The sequence below is a fragment of the Silurus meridionalis genome, chromosome 5 (assembly GCF_014805685.1).
Source record: "Silurus meridionalis isolate SWU-2019-XX chromosome 5, ASM1480568v1, whole genome shotgun sequence".
Lineage (NCBI taxonomy): Eukaryota > Metazoa > Chordata > Actinopteri > Siluriformes > Siluridae > Silurus > Silurus meridionalis.
The window spans coordinates 5,586,707-5,603,114 of record NC_060888.1 but is presented as its reverse complement, the minus strand read 5'-3'; the positions used below and the strand labels follow the sequence as shown (position 1 = coordinate 5,603,114).

The following is a 16,408-nucleotide window of genomic DNA, read 5'->3' as shown; positions in this document are numbered from 1 at the left end:
ACTTCGCCCAGTTTTACAGCTAGAAAATGATATAGCTTTTAAACGCGAATACTACGGCCTTGTAGCTCGAACGCTGGACTCCGAAAAGCTGATCTACCCATAAAACCTTGTCTTAGGTGTTGTTGCTGCAATATCTCTTCTGAAATCTGAATTAGAGAAATGAGATATTCCAGTTCCTGACAGCCCCCGTAGAGACCCTTATCACTGATTTAATATCTCACAGGTGGGAGCATTACAGTGTTGTGTCTGCATTAAAAAAAAAAAAAAAACATGATGTATAGTCTATGAATGCTGAGCTTTCGGTTCTGCATATAAACAGGCAATTAGTTTCGACCAGAAACAGTCAGGCAGGCTGTTGGAAGAGGCGGCGGCGTGGATGCTGGAAGTGCTGAGACAGAGCAGGAAAACAAAGAGAAGCATTGAGAGCTTGTTAAGCTGTACAGAGTGGTAGCACCCGAGCGCCCTGACCCTGCACATCTCTTAGTACCACAGTGCGCTGATTCTTTTCAATAATATGGCCATTAAAATGTTTTACGCAGACCATGTATAGCTTCGGCATACAATTACAGATATATCTTTTTCTTTCTTTTCAAAAGGCCAACTGATTTCTTAATGCGGTTCATATCGGATCGTACGATGAAAAAAAAAATAGAAGATTATGAGATATTTTCGCGATATTTTGAGATAAAAGTCACACGCCGGCGTTCCTCCTTCAGTGTCGATTTCTTCGATTATCATTGTCATGGTCTCTTGAGAAACAACATCTTCTCTTCGAATAGCACGCAGATGTAACCATTGATATTCTCGAAGTCCACCACTGTTTGTCATTTTAGACTGTACAATAGAGGCAAGTTCCTCCCTGTCTGTCTGATTTTGTCTTTGGAATAAACAAAATTCCTTACAGAACCACCGCAGTGTTCCTTTACTAATTATAACTTTGTGTTGATGCGCCAAAAGTAGTTCCTTTTTGCTAAATCCTAACATGAAGTAAAAACGAACAAAAAACTCCACCCTTGTTTTATGCAAAACAGCCAAACATTTCCCTCGATTTTGTTTTTTCTCAAAATATTACCACTATAATCTTGTATTGCTACGATTTTATTCTCAAAATATTTCGACTTTATTCTCGAAATATTTAAACTTGGTTCTCAATATATTTCATAATCATATTGTTATTACTTTTTATCTCGTTATTTTTTATTTTTTTTTTACGTGGTGCCAAAACCCCGTCATAGGATCGCATACTCTCATGCAGATTTTTTTTTTCTGCTAGATCTGATTTTTAAAAAAGAGAAGAGTACATTCCAGTGAGTGATCTCTGCCTGACCAAAAATACAGCCTCAAGATGAATGAACAGCCTCTTACTGATTCACTAACCAGTGGCTACTGAATGATACTTTGACCGTAGGCTGTAGAAACCAGTATTTGATATCAGAATAGATTATTACTAGCATTCAGAGAAGGTCCTGTAGCATCAGTATAAATAACCTAACAAACATCTCAAACACAAACTCAAAAGAATCACTAGAATGATTGCAAATATTGCAGCCAACTAAAACAAAATCTAGATACTTAGTCAGTATGTTGTCCTTGATAATCAAGCACCATCTGTTATTGATAAGGAGTTTAAAGATTCCCAAAAAACTTTTGGACAGATGGAATTTTCCAAAAAGTAAAAAACCCTTATATTTTAAGGCTGCTTGTTTAACTTATGTAGCTAGCTAACACACTTCACCTAAAATCAGCTTGCTAATGTTACATCCCTATTATTCATCATACTCATGCTTTTTCTTATTTTTCTTGGTAAGCATCATTCCTAGAAGCACCAATATCGGTGTCAAGGTACGATTTTTCCATCACTACATGCTAAAAACAAATAATTGGAGCTGCATTATTCTGAAGTTGGTGCAGGGGGAGGGGGTTCATTCATTACCCTTTCAACCCTAAACTTTAAGCCATTCATTATCATTTTCTTGCATAATTCCATAACAAAAATTAATAAAGAATGATTTAGCATTTGTAAGACATTCAGATTCTTTCAGGAACCAGCACAAAGCTTGGCCAAGGCATTTCCTTCGTCCTGAGCTGCACTCACAGGCTTAAATAATTATGGCCTCCCTCCTGAGACAAAATTGTTTATTCTTTTCATCCATCTCCAACTTTAATAATGAGTGGCCAGTGGTGTTGTGGGAAGCAAGCAGTCCCTGAGTGCAAATTTATATCTTGTTCTGTCTCCATGTTTGTTTTGGCACACTGGTGTCGTGCAATCAAGGCAGTCAAATACCAATGAATAGATTTGAAATCCTTCTACCAAATTAGCTGTTTCACTTAGAAAATCAGCATATGATATTTTTGTTTGACAGGTTTGTTAGTGGTGGAATCAAAAAAGTTTTGAGACTGGCTCTGTTTACAAAAAAGTGCTTTATTTATCAACGTTTACATCACCTTCAGAATAGTCCCCTTTCACTCTAATACAGAAATATGTGCTGAAAGTCTTCTATTTGAAGAGTATTATCCACCTACTGCAATTCACGCTGTATCACAATGGTGTCAAAACAGCGACATTTGAGCTGGATCTTTATTTTCGGGAAGAGGGCGAAGTCCTCAGGAGCCAAATCTGGCGAGCAGGATGGGCGCAGAAGTGAGATTATGTGGATTGTTCTCCGAGGATCATTATGCACAAGTTGCCGGGTGGGTTCGACATTCACGGGGGTTGAGCTTGTTGAAGGTCTTCCGGATCTCTCGACATCTTCCAGCGATGTTCGTCCGATCTTGAAGAGCACGTGCCGCTCAAAAAAACCTCGAACGACTCGTCGCAGCATAGCCATATGTCAAACGAATGTCATGTCAAATGTCTCTGTGGCAAATCTGCCCAGTTTCATGCAGGATTTCACGTTTGCTTTTTCTTGTAACCGGCTGTCCATGATGAAATCGCATCAGAAATGGTCAGAATAGAATAAGTTATAAAACTGTTTGATACCACCTCGCAACAAAGTAAACATTCATTGCTTTGGCATGTGCATATCTTATCATGTCTTACGATGGAGAAAATGTATCTTTTAGCCACTTTGCTCGTTTTCATCCAATTTTTCCAGTTTCTCACACCTTCCCTAAACATACTGGCAGGTTTGTTCCCAGCTTTAAACTCTTCCTACGTGTGAATGACTGCGAGATGGGTTGGCATGCTCTCCAGGATGTATTCCCTTCTTACCATCCGCGGTGAGTCTGACCAGGAAAAAACCTTGCCTAAGATCAGTGAATCAACTAATTTTTGCTTGTTTGAAAGCAGGGTTACATCATTCAGATATCTATTTCCTGACTCAGTTTTGTTTAGGTATGTTCTGTTACAGGACTGGAACTACATTGTGATGTTTAGCATGTTGCTTGAGGTGAAGAGCAGTCATTTATTTAATCTTGATGAGTAATGTCACATTAATGACTTCACAAAAAAAAAATAATAATAATTTTTAATTAGCATGTCTTCTCTTTTCAGTAACCTAATTATTTATTTATATGAGACTGATTAATGTTATTTACAAAAAAAAGATGTTTGGAGAAATACATTTTTTAGTATTAAGGGTCGAACAAGACACGTAAACGATCCCCAGAATTGTGATTAATCATCCATAAAGGTTTTTTTTTTTTTAAGAAGTCATTCCTTTAACATAATGTGTCAGCAGTTAATGCCTCAAGCCGCAGGATTCCTGCAGTTTTCACCTTGCCCAGACTGCAGAATGTAGAGCTTGGCATGAGCCTTGCCTTCCCCTGCATGAGTCAGGCAGTTGTAGTTCACACAAGAGGCTTTTGTGTGCTGTCCAGATGGGCTTACGTGTTTGGGAACTTCACCCAGTGCTCACTTTTCCACTCACGACTTCCCTTTCCCGTGAGGTCCCTCGCTCTGAAAGTGTTGGAGCAAAGCCAGGGTGAGCCGAGTCAGCGGTTATTTCAGCTTAGATGCTTCGCTCATGTTTACGATTGTAGGATCTCCACAGATTGCAACGAGACAGTCACAGCGAATGCTACATTGCATTTTAATGTCCAGAACAAGTTAGTCTTTATCATTTCCAATTACCGGGTTTTGATGCACACAGTAAAACATTCTGAACACCGACTCTGGCAGCAGTAAATCTCCGAACGACAGCCACTCTGTCGTAACAACTTTATGACCCGCATTAACTCAGCAGCTTCGCAGGTTCATAGGTTACCCTGGGTGCTAAGCCAAGCGGATCTGGTCTCGCTGTCCTCCTTCGTGCATTGGGTCAAATGTTAACTGCCCACCAGATAATTCATTTCCCACAATAATGGTCCAGCACGCTCTCTCTCCTGTTAATGGATCATTTATCGTTATTTGTTTATCAACTTTTTTTTTTTTTATCAGAAGCCACGACGCTCGAGTTTGCATTGTCGAATTATGGGCTCCATTATTAATGTGCCAGTTACACGCAAAAACGAATGGCGAATGTTGATGGATTTATCATAATACTTTTTTCGTCACTGTTTGCGAAATACCAGGCCTTTTAATCGTACTGCAAACAGAAGGGCGACCCTCACAAGTGCCGTTCGCTCGTTTGTTCTTCGAGCATGCCGGCGCACATGCTCTCCAGCGAAGCAGCGCTGCTGTGGCCTGAAATAATTGATGTCATGCATGCTGGGTCGAATTGGATTGTTATTGCGCAGGTACTTGGAATCGTTCGAATGAAAAAACGCGGAGATACAAACGCAGCCAAAAAATTGAACAAAGTAGGAGAGGGTTTGTATATTAAGCAGAATGTTGCTTATTATGGAACGAGTCAGTGGGGGATGCATTTGCATGGCTCTCTGCAGAGGAAAGCTGTATAAACTAATGATGTGCAGCACGGCTAAGGAGAAAGCAATTATAACAAGGAATACTTGGAACAAACAGAAGCTGAGTATAAGGGAAAGTCATTTTTTTTTGTTTTTGTTTTAGCTAAAAGTGATGCACATTTGCATTTGTAAACGAGGCATGCCGGCATCCTCTGAAGAGTGTGTTTCATTTATTTTTAATTGGAACTTATTTTAATTGTTGGAAAATCTGACAATAGCACTAATTCCCAATGTCTTAAAGCTGCAAAGGATTGGCTTTAAGAATGAGAAAAAAATATATTAAATCAATGGAAACGTGTACTTCCTGAGCTGCTGTGAGACCCTCTGACAGGCCTGTAATAGTAATTCACTGTAATTTACAGTCAGAGCTAACAGGTTTGATTGCCAGGAGTTCCTGAGCGCTGAAGTCATGCGCCGGCTCAGTTACATCATTATTTCTCTTAAAAAAGCCTAACACACATCCAGCAGTAGCAACACTAAGTAGTTACCCTAAAGACAAATGATAGACAGAATACTCAGAGAGCAATCAAAATACTCACACACAGGATTAAATTTTAGCAAGCTAGGTGAATATAGCCAGCTAGATTGTACTATCAGAGGCAAATAAACACTGCACTGTAGATAGACTTGTACCACGGCACTTAAAGAACCTTTTTTCTCCTCAGAAACTAAAGTTAACCCGTCACATAACACCAGCTATTTTTGTTGTTGTTCCACAAAGCCAGTGGCACAAGCTAGTCCTCAAACATTAGCTAGCTAGTTCGCTCAGTACAAGGAACAGAAATCCCATTGTATAGCAATATGCAGTGGTAAAATAACATTATACAAACGGAAAAATATTGGGTAATAAAAATGGCCACACCGAGAGCAACCAGGTTTTGGTTTATTAGCTGATTCAACCAGCTAGTTTGCTACCATTCACATCAGAGCTACACAAAGCAGAGGAGGTTGTGTTATAGCTAACCTCCATTAGCTAAAATAAGTTTCAATAGCGAAACCTGTTCTTTAATGTTAAGTAAAGTCAGGTAGGCTTTTATTGTCATTCCAACCATATACAGAATATAACACAGTGAAACCAACATTTCTTGAGGACCAAGATACTACATAAGACAACATAAATTATCAAAAGTAACACGAAACACAGAACTACACAAAACTAACTAGGACACCATGCACGTGCATGACATTTAGTGCAAAAAATAACACAAAACAATAAACCCAGTGACACTGCAGCACCAACAGTACAGTAGATTTGTGTTACTGAAAATGATTTGTCCATATAATAATACCACTGAACATGCAAACTCTGACCTTTTTTTGCGCAATTTGTGCGAAACAACAATTTTGTGTGCAAACAGTTAAAGAGTTTGTTCATTTGTGTGTGTGTGTGTGTGTCAGTCCATTCCCTTTGAATTAAGTTGTCAAATGGCTTGTGGAAAGAAACTGGTGCGAACAATAGCTTGTATGTTAGCTAGCTAGTCTGCTCAAAATTATCAATTAGCTGCAATTTTCACACTTGTTCATATGTACATTTCCCTTTTGACTTTTATGTTAATTCACATTCACACATCTTTTCCTTTAGATTTTCTCTCTCTTTCTTTTTTTTTTATAAAATACTGGGTAAACATGTACCTGCAGGTGAAGGTAATTTAAAAATTGCAGTGTTAATATTGAAATAAATGTGGCCACTATTACGTAGACACTATTGTCCTGAAATGTTCTTTGGTCTGTCTCTTTTTTAATCAATTCTTCTTAATCTATTTTTGCTTAAATAAGAACCTTGAAGATGTGTCTAGTATAGGCAGTGGTTAGACTAAAAAAAGACTAAAGGAGAATCATTTATGTTCAGATGTCCATGATGGGTTTCTTCTGTCATTGCAGACAAACAAAGGTGATGCCCTTGCCAACCGAGTACAGAACACGTTGGGCAACTATGATGAAATGAAAGAACTCTTGACCAGCCATTCCAATCAAAGTCACCTGGTGGGAATCCCTAAGAACTCAGTTCCGCAGACCCCGGTGGAAAAAAACGACCAGCCCAGTTTTTTTACCGAAGCTCAGCGTGGCAGAGCCGCCTCAACTCAGCCAGCGAACCACACCACCTCAATGCCTCCTCCACCCACCACCAACATGGCAGGTCCAAGCATTCTTCATGGGCACCAGAGCACCAAAAAGTCCCGATCTTCCGAATGGTCCCGAGGGGCGCATGGGTCGAGTAGCAGCCAGGCAGCTCAGGCTGCCAGCCGGGGAAAGCAGATCTCCAGTGGGCATGAACAGGAACAAGGTGACTCGAGCCCTGGCACCTCGTCCACCTCTACACACCCCAGCAGGAGGCATGGGCAGACGGCCAAGGTTCCAACTGTTGCCAATTCACCCTGCGAGCAGGACTCGGGGTCACCTGTGGCCTCTACTTCTCTGGTACCCAGTGGCCTGTCGACACCAACATTCCCCCAGGGCCTGCACTGCAAACCCAGTAGTGGAGGACAGCAGAAACCCACAGCGTATGTACGGCCCATGGATGGCCAGGACCAGGCACCTAATGACTCTCCGGAGCTCAAGCCCACTCTGGAAATCACAGATGGATATGGTGGAGCACCATTTACAAGCCTGATGGATGGCAAAGGCAGCACAGTAGGGAGCAAGGGCAAACTTCCCAAGCTGACTCTCCCTCAATCAGGGGAGGTGAGTACTGATTTTTCTACTTGAAGCATTTTGTGCAGATGCCATTTCTCGCTTTCATTTGAATGCAGTGGTAGTTAGAAAAGAAAAATTGCCAGCTCGGCTCTGGCTTTCCCCTGGCTAAATCTGTTTTACATTGATAGCTGGCACAGTGAGGGGTTGACAAAAGGGTGTATTTTGTTAATAATTAGCTAAACAACCTCAGGCTTTTGCAGTTTACTACTTAATAAACAGGCCTGCTCATCATGTTCTTGTTGCTTGAACACCGAGTTCATGCTTTGATGTTAAGTATTCGTTCTTTGTGCAAAAAAAATGGCAGATTGGAAATTCTGACTAAGAACGTCGAGGCTTTTTACATTTATAAAACAGCAAATCTGGTTTATACCAATATTTATCGTTTAAAATTAATCAATAAAGTCATAATGCATTAAAGTAAGTGCAGAACATCAGTATTAAGTATGACATTAGACAGACTTTATTGGTTATGTGTGTTTATCTTCCTTTTGGATTCTACCAATGCTAGCAACAGCATGTTTGTTTATTCAAACCACATTTAAATGTGAGCACCGAGCAGAATAGTTGCTCCACTGTTTCGCTGCACGTAGGTGTATGCTCGTTAAACATGCTCCAATTAGAGCAAATTTGCAATAAACTGGATTCCATGTGTTCGTCTGTAATTTTTTTTTTTTGGTGTTTAAATCTCCAGGTAGTCTACAATGTGAGCTTTGAGCCTTGTGGAAACAAAAAGCTTTTCAAAAAGTCGTGTGTGGAGTTTGGACCTGTTCCATATATTGCAAAGAACAGTATATTATAATTAAGGAATAAAGCACAACACACCATGCCATTATAGTAAAATAATCAGTGATATGACCCTAATAATATTTTTTAAATAGCTGCTAATTTCACTGGGTTTTATTTCTATTATACCACAATTGTTAGCCAATATTTAGTTAGGTATTTATTTTATCCCTTCCACGTCATGAGGTGCATTGGGCAGCAAGGGTATGATGGCTTACTTGCTGTTTCCGTAGAAGTTTTCTAGCGGGGTTGGGTTGCTAACCCAATGCCCACTGATCTCCTATTGCAGCGGGGCTTGCAGACCGTCCATGGTGGAGTACTTTATACCACTTCCCACAATTGTGCACCCATGAGGGTTTAAGGGCCTTGCTCAAAAGCCTAAGAGTGGCAGCCTGGTATGGCCAGGACTGGAACCTACAACCCCTGGATCCAAAGTCCAATGCCATAACCACTAGGCTACTACCTTCCCTAACCAATATTTACAAGGTATTATTTGTTAATGAAAGAAATGTCAAACTATTAGGCTTTTGTAATTAATTTTCATGTTGTGCATCATTTCAAAAACACATATCTGTTAAAAGTTGTTATTGACATTTATATAAGTCTGACACTGCAGACTATTTACCTAGTGTACATGTGAATGAATGTCTCCTTATATCAAAACAATATTTATTTCAAGGTCTCTTTTTGAGGTGTATGATCCGTTACTATAGCAATGAAAAGGTAATTGCAAAGTGCATTATACCAAACCTGCTGCTAAGGATGTGCATCTCCATAATAGGCCGATGCGATTCACATCTCGATGCGTAGCCAACATTAAGATACATTAAAGATCCATATATAGGAGCTTCCGATGAAGTGATACCGATTTTGATTTGAGTCAACACAATGCAATTCGATGCAATACGATGCAATGAAAAAAATAAACAGCGATACTGATTTTACAAACAGCCCTTTATAGGGCAAAATAGAAGGGAAATTATGAAATAAAACCAGGCTAATAGTTATGATTTAAAAATTGAGCAATGATTGTGATCTTTTATGTAAATTATGGACAAATATTTGTGTCCCTTTGAGCCAGAGCTACAAGAGTTTTCGTTTTTGTATGTAAACAGTAAGCAAAGCTTTTTGTAAGTCTCTTCACTGAGTTGTATATTTGAATTCTGATCTCCGTCCAGGGATTTTAAAACTCACCCTTTCGAAACACTTACATTTACTGGAGTACCTCTTTTTTGGGGGGTCTGCCAGACTGGAGAAGCCCAGCATACAGTGTGTATTAAGCCTGGTGGAGGTGAAAGCTGCAGAGCTTTATCACGAGCTCATTTGTGCGCCTGACACTTAGAGAGCGGTGTTGTGCTGACCTGGCTCGGGGGCGTGATACCTGAGCCGCGCTGAAAGCTTTTTACAAGCCGTCCTGTGTAGCCCCCTCTTTCTGTGCACCGCTGCCAAAGGGAACATCTGATCCCGTGGTTCCCTGCAGGGAGAAACGAGCTCATTCGCTAAGCCAGGATGGCCCTCAAGGACAGGGGAAAGCCGACATGAAAGGTTCGGACAGCAGGAGAGACGAGGTGAAAGCTAACGGTCCGGGGCTGCATAATAGACTTGTAATTATCACATCGCTAAAGCTCACGAAGGCTTGCAGGGCCGAACCTTCCGCTTTTTTGACGGCGCCCCCTTTTTTTACTCTCCTGCATCAAAAAAAGAAATGCAATGGTTTTTGCCATTCGCTCGAAAGTTTTCTCGGCTCGTGGCTGTATGCGTTCGGAGTAAGTAAACCAAATGCGGAGATAAACAAGGACGGCATATGATTGAACAGGTTGACTCGGCGCCATCGAGCCACAGAGACAGCCAGCTGTTCGCTCTCTTTGTTCTGCTGCGAATTTGAAGGCCATCGGGCTTAAAATTGCACCAAATCCCATCTTGGAGCATATGGTGCGCTCGCATTGTACAGCTAAGCATGTGGCAAGAATGGAAACCTGGGGAATTTTGATTGCTCTCCGAGTGGCCTCGGAGCGCTCGGCTCACAGGAAAATAGAGATGGATGTTGTTGTTGGACCTGCATACTCTTTCTCTGTATTTCTCTCTTATTTTCTCTCTCTTACCCTCTTGGTCTAGACCCCTTTTTACCCCTTTCCTCCTCTCATAGATGAGCCATTGCCTCAGTGAACAGAAAGAGGGTGAGAGAGAATGTCTGCATGCGTGTGACAGAAAACGAGAGAGAGCGAGAGAGAAGATGATGCATAAATTAAAAAAAGAGAGCAACAGACAGCCAAGCAAGAGGAAGGTAAAATGGTGAGAGTGAGAGAGCAAGACTGAAATAGCTCTCAGGAGAAACATATTCAAGGACACTGATTTGATTCCCCAACCCCCAACTACACCCCCCTACCCCCACCCACCAAAACACACCTTGCTCAGCTTTGCTTTGTTAAAGAGAGGATTCAGTTCCAGTGGCTCCCTCGGGACCCGCCGCCATTCTGTTGTTCCACCCAATTATTATTCCAGTTCTCTGCAAGTCGCATTTCTGCAGCTTCTTTCCGGCAAATTCCTGAGCGATCGCTGATCGTGTATGTATGTATTCTCAGAGGCGGTGTTTATTTAATTTTAATTTTTTTTTTCTGTCCTCCTGAGCTAAACTCTTACCTGACCAGATGCTGTGCTGTTGCACTCAGGGAAGAAGTGACTGCTCGTTAATTGCTTCCAAACAATACACCTCCGTGGCTGGGTGCCTTTCCTTATATTTGGGCAAAATGATTATATAATAGGTAATAGATGATACACTCACAAGGTGTCACAGTATCGAATGTTCTCTTTGTAGGAAAACCAGAATCTGATTACAGGCACCTATGTATATATTTATTAAACTGCATAATTGACAGGTGTTTTTTTTATCCAGATGTTTGGTTGAAATCCTATTGTGCATCATTGAGATGAATAATCTCATATCCATTGTGCACAGATATATTTCTTTTATATTATAATATATCCACATATTTTTTTTATTAATCACCCATTTACAGCTTTTTTCCATCAGATCATCATTTTCATCCTGTGCAGATTATATATTATATGGATAACTTTAAATACATAAATGTCAGTATATGATACTGTATTTTTGCATATCTCATATCTCATATCTGCGTCCTCGAGCTCGCACACCAGGCTTAGATAAAGAGAAGAGTCTGAAGCTACCAGGTTTTTTGGGTTGTGAAAAGCGTGAAATGTTGCTGTTGTCCCCTCAAGCTGGCCCGCTGCAAAATATTTTGACAGGTTGAGAGCTCCGCGCGACGATAAGACGTCACTAAATGGCTTTTGGAAAGTGTTCTGTTATCTGCTGTATTGATTAGTGGCAAGTGATTTTTGGTGCTTACTGTGAAAAGCTGGCTTTTTATTAAATATGTGTATAAATAGTCGTAAAATGATTACTCATAACATTTTAAAGCTTAAAATAGACAATACTGTAGAAATGAAACATATATTTTAGAGTAGTCAATTTGCAGCTTGTATAGCAGCATAGATTTACTGTCCTCTGAAAATAACTGGACATACAGCCATTATTGCCTAAATAGCTGGCAACAAAAGTGAGTACACCCTAAATGATAACAGCTGTACGCTGTGAAACCATGCAACACCACATGTCCTTTTCATCATGTTCACGTTTTTGTCTGCTTGACAGAAACATACAAATTTGTGTATCTTGTATTAGAGCAGTTAAAATTTGGTGTTTTTAGTACAATTCTCTCATACTGACCACTGGATGTTCAACATGGCAAAGAAACTCCTTGAGGATTTGTGAATTAGAATTGTTGCTCTCCACTAAGAAAGCCGAGGTTATAAGAAAATCGGTAACATTCTGAAACTGAGTTACAGTAATAATCAGGGACATGCAGAGGTTTTCCAAGACGGGGTTTCACTCAGAACAGGCCTCGCAAGGGTCCAACAAAGAAGTCGAGTCCTCTTGCTGTGCATCAGGTACAGAAGCTGCTTCAAAAAAACAGATGCATAAGTGCTTCCGCATTGTTTTAGAGGTTGCAGAATTGGAAGATCCTCTTGTCAGCACCCAGACCATACGCCGCACACTGCAACAAATCGGTCTACACTGCCGTTGTCCCAAAAGAAAACCTCTTCTGAAGCTGGCTCTCAAGAAAGCCTGCAAACCGATTGCAAACTGACCAAGAGCATTAATGACTGGAACCACTGAAACTTGATTTGTTTAGATGGTGTCCAGCATGTGTGGTGACGTCCTGATGAGGAGCACCAATAAATTTGTGTCTTGCCTACAGTCAAGCATGGTGGTGGTAGCATAATGGTCTGGGGCTGCATGAGTGCTGCTGGTACTGCATAGTTTTCACTTAACCAAAGGGGAACAAGATTTGCAGCATGTGTTTGAGTGTGTGTGAGTGGTCATCATCAGGTTGATGTGATTTAATCTGATATAGTGGTTTTAGAAATCTTTAGCCTAGTCATTGCTTTAACAGCAGTTTTGGGCAAAAGACACAGATTAACATTCGCCAAAGGGAATTGAAAAACTAAAAAAAGGGCAAATTCAAATGATCAACCAGAAACTTTTTTTGGGGGGTATTTATTTATACATTAGTTATTAGTTAGCTTAGATTTTTTTTTAGTATTTTATAGTAAATTTACTGACATGGAGTAGTTCGGTGGACATGCCACATAATCCAAGTGTAATACTAATCATTTTTTACTGTATACAAATAAACAAATTTTGTTATTATTATTATTGAAATAACAATATATATTGTATAATATGTATAATGCAAATGAAACATGTTTTTCTGATGTTTATATGCAGCAATCCTGCTAATATCATGCTCTGAAAATGTACTTTGTGAGGGTGTTTACCGTACTATGGTGTCCATCTTACAGAAGTTCCTTGTTTTTATTTAATTTAATGAATAAATTAATTATTTAAATAGTTTTCTTTGTTTATTAAACACTGCTTGTGTGCACATTTTTACACTAGCGCTAACTCCCATTAACCGGGTCGGTCGTGGTTTTGGAAACTCTAATACAAGTCACTCTGGTGGCTCATTGTTTTTTTTTTTCTCGATTTTATAATCACAACATGCAACAAGTCCTTAATCCTAGCATTTTTCTTTTCCAATGAGCTCATTCAATGAATCATAATAAGCAAACAGCTGTGAGCTTCTCGCTTAAATATCCTTAGCAGAAAAGCAAGCACTGATGAGTCCTGACTGTTCGCTGACCTCATTTCTGTGCATCACAGCAGCGATGATGTAATAGCGAGAGCTCACCAGCAGACAAACCCTCATCAGACTTCTCACTGTTTGCCCAGTGTAGTCAGATAGAACAGTTTAAACGGGATCTACTGTCTACATCATGTCAACACGCCGCTCTCACACGTCCGTACCAACAGAGAAATACGCTGACAAAAAACACAGATTACCTAATTAATAAAAGTTAATACAGTTTATAAATCATATTCGTTTAATTTTCCATAAAATTACACAGGGATTTTTATAGTGGATGTTTTTAATGTGGAGTCATCGATTATTCAGAGGTTTTCAATTTAATTTTATTTCTATAGTGATTTTATCATAATGGAAATTGTCTCAAAGCAGCTTTACAGAATGTAAGAATTATAAAAATGTAAAAGTCAATTATGTGTATTTATCCTCAATGAGCAAGGAAAACTTCCTTAGATGGTAAGAGGAAGGAACCTCGAGAGGAACCAGACTCAAATTGGAATCCATCCTCATTCTAGACACCCAGAGTGTGATTGTAATTCATAAAAACCAATACAAACACCAGAGAGTGATAAATACCATAAGCACCAGAGTGTGTGATTATGAGTAATGTGCTTTCTACAGTCTTATACAGTCAGTTGGAGGTGTGGATCCAGGAGCTTCTGAGCAATAAATTAGCTTAACATCTGAATTAGATTAATTGATTAGACACCAACTCCTCCATGCCAGAGCCTTTAAATGTTTCTAGGAAGATATGTCCATTCATCATTTTTGGAAGGAGTCTCCAGTCTTAGTGTGTCGTAACAGTCAGAGGTGAAGCTCTAATGTTAAGCTGTTCAACTCACCATAGGTTTTTTGACAGATGTTTTCAAGGTTTCTTAGTAACATTGCTTTTTATACTTTAAGTGACAGAATAAAGAAGCTGGTGCCAAAACAAATGTATAAAGCTGCTATTGACGAATTGTCAGTTAAAATGTGTTTAATTAAATATTAAATGTGACATTAAATGCATAAAAATTACCTGCTGGGTTTTTCTTATTAATGAATTATATAATCGTTGAGAAATTACTGTGGTCTAAACAGAATAAAACACATCACTGTGTTCTGTTTTTGGAAAATCATTCATTTCATTTCACTCCACTCTTTTGTCTCGTTCTCTTCCTTGCTTTTAAGCACGGATTCTCACATTTCTCGAATCTGTTTCACGAGATGTTAAAACACGAGTTAAACAGCAAAGTGACACCAATTTATCATGTGAAACTTTATGAGGTGGAAGGCTCAGAACAAATTGCCACTTTTTGTTGAATTGCACAGGCTGTGATTTTTCAATGCCGTGTGCTATTACAACTGTAAGTATAATCATCATAACTACAACTATCCCATTTATGTATAACTATTAATTAACTATTGCTATAGTTTTCACTATAATTGTTAAAATATCAATAAGAACTTTACCTATAGCTATAACTACAGCATGCAGACTATAACTGTATACCAGTGGCAGGCCATGCATTTGGTACCTGGGCCTTCAGTGAGGATTTACCAGACATAATCCACCTCTTAATACCACCACTATCACGTCGCAATTATAGAAACCATCAAAACTTTACAAAAACTCAATATAACAACATGGTCTAGAAGTGGCAAACAATTCATTTCCTGGGCTGAGACAAGCTCACTAGCTTCGGGGTTGGTTAAACTCTCATCACGATCTCTAGCTTTTCTGGAAAGGCCATGAAAATGTATTTTTAAGTTTGTCCAAGAACAAATCAATTTCTCTTCCTCCGTCAGCTATTGTGGGCGTAAAAAACAGAAACAGACCTATTGCTAATATAGTTTTAGGTAAAAGTGCCAGCAGGACTGACTTTGACTTGGGCAGATTAGATTGACATGGCAGCTCATAAAGGCTAAAATCTGATTGGACAAAAAATCTAACATCCACATACACGTGTTGGAAGCAGTGCAGCCGAGAGAAACGCTACGAAATGAAGAGAATAAACTGTTGGGAATAAATTAATTCAATTTCAGGAAGAAATATTAGAATTTAGGTAAATGTAGGTCAGTGCTTAGTGTTTAGGCCAGCCGAGAAGGCCTTGCTGACCCTGATCGCCCACCACTGGTATATAGTAACTATATACCTATAAGCAGGTTTTGAAATTAAGACCCTCAAACATGTAAACCACGGAGGGCAGCACTGTCAAATTATTAGCAGGTTTAATAATGTGGTGGGCTGCTTATGTTTAAAAAAGTATGTACACTAATTTTGCTAAAATGCTAAAATCTATATTAATATGCTAAAATGTAATAAAAAATATTTCCAAAAATTGTAAAAGGTGAAATGTTACAGTGTGCGTATTCAGAGCAGCTCCAAGTTTGGTGATTACTTTGACAATATTATTAAAAAAAATGTTCCTTTACTGTTTCAAAGCTAGTATGCCCCCCCACACACACTATGTTATTCCAAAATCAGTGGGTGTGCACTTTTTTTTAAGCAGTTACAACCCGGCACATTTGAAATGAACTGATCCGTAACAACTGGTCAACCATTCCTGACTGCAACCCCAGAGCATAATACAGCATTGTACCTCGCCACAGTCTCCTATAGCACTCCATCACAGACAGCCTGGGTTATTAAAACAGCTTTTGGCATCGGAGGCAGAGAAATCTTTATCTCGCACGGAGCTCGGCTCCCCATCGCCGGACAGGAAGCCATTTCCAGGAACATTTGATTAGACCACACTGCCAAGACTCACAAAGCGAGACGCCACTTCCCTGTAGTAAGCATCCTCACTCGCACTGAGTCATCTGCCGCCTGGCTCTGCTGGCCTATCACAAACGACACCATGTGTGGGGAAAGCGGG

At 39.7% G+C, this 16,408-nt stretch overlaps 1 protein-coding gene across 2 annotated transcripts in view; it reads left to right on the top strand.

The window, feature by feature from the left end:
* The window catches only part of aff2 (AF4/FMR2 family, member 2), a 246,342-nt gene that overhangs the window by 75,812 nt on the left and 154,122 nt on the right, over window positions 1-16,408 (top strand). Inside the window, exons 2-3 of one of the 2 annotated variants that reach the window (XM_046850112.1) lie at window positions 3,127-3,219; window positions 6,727-7,527. In XM_046850112.1, coding sequence (XP_046706068.1) covers window positions 6,787-7,527 — 741 coding nt within the window. In that variant the 5' untranslated portion in view covers window positions 3,127-3,219; window positions 6,727-6,786. The remainder of the gene's footprint in view (window positions 1-3,126; window positions 3,220-6,726; window positions 7,528-16,408) is intronic. The other variant, XM_046850110.1, reaches the window with a different exon arrangement.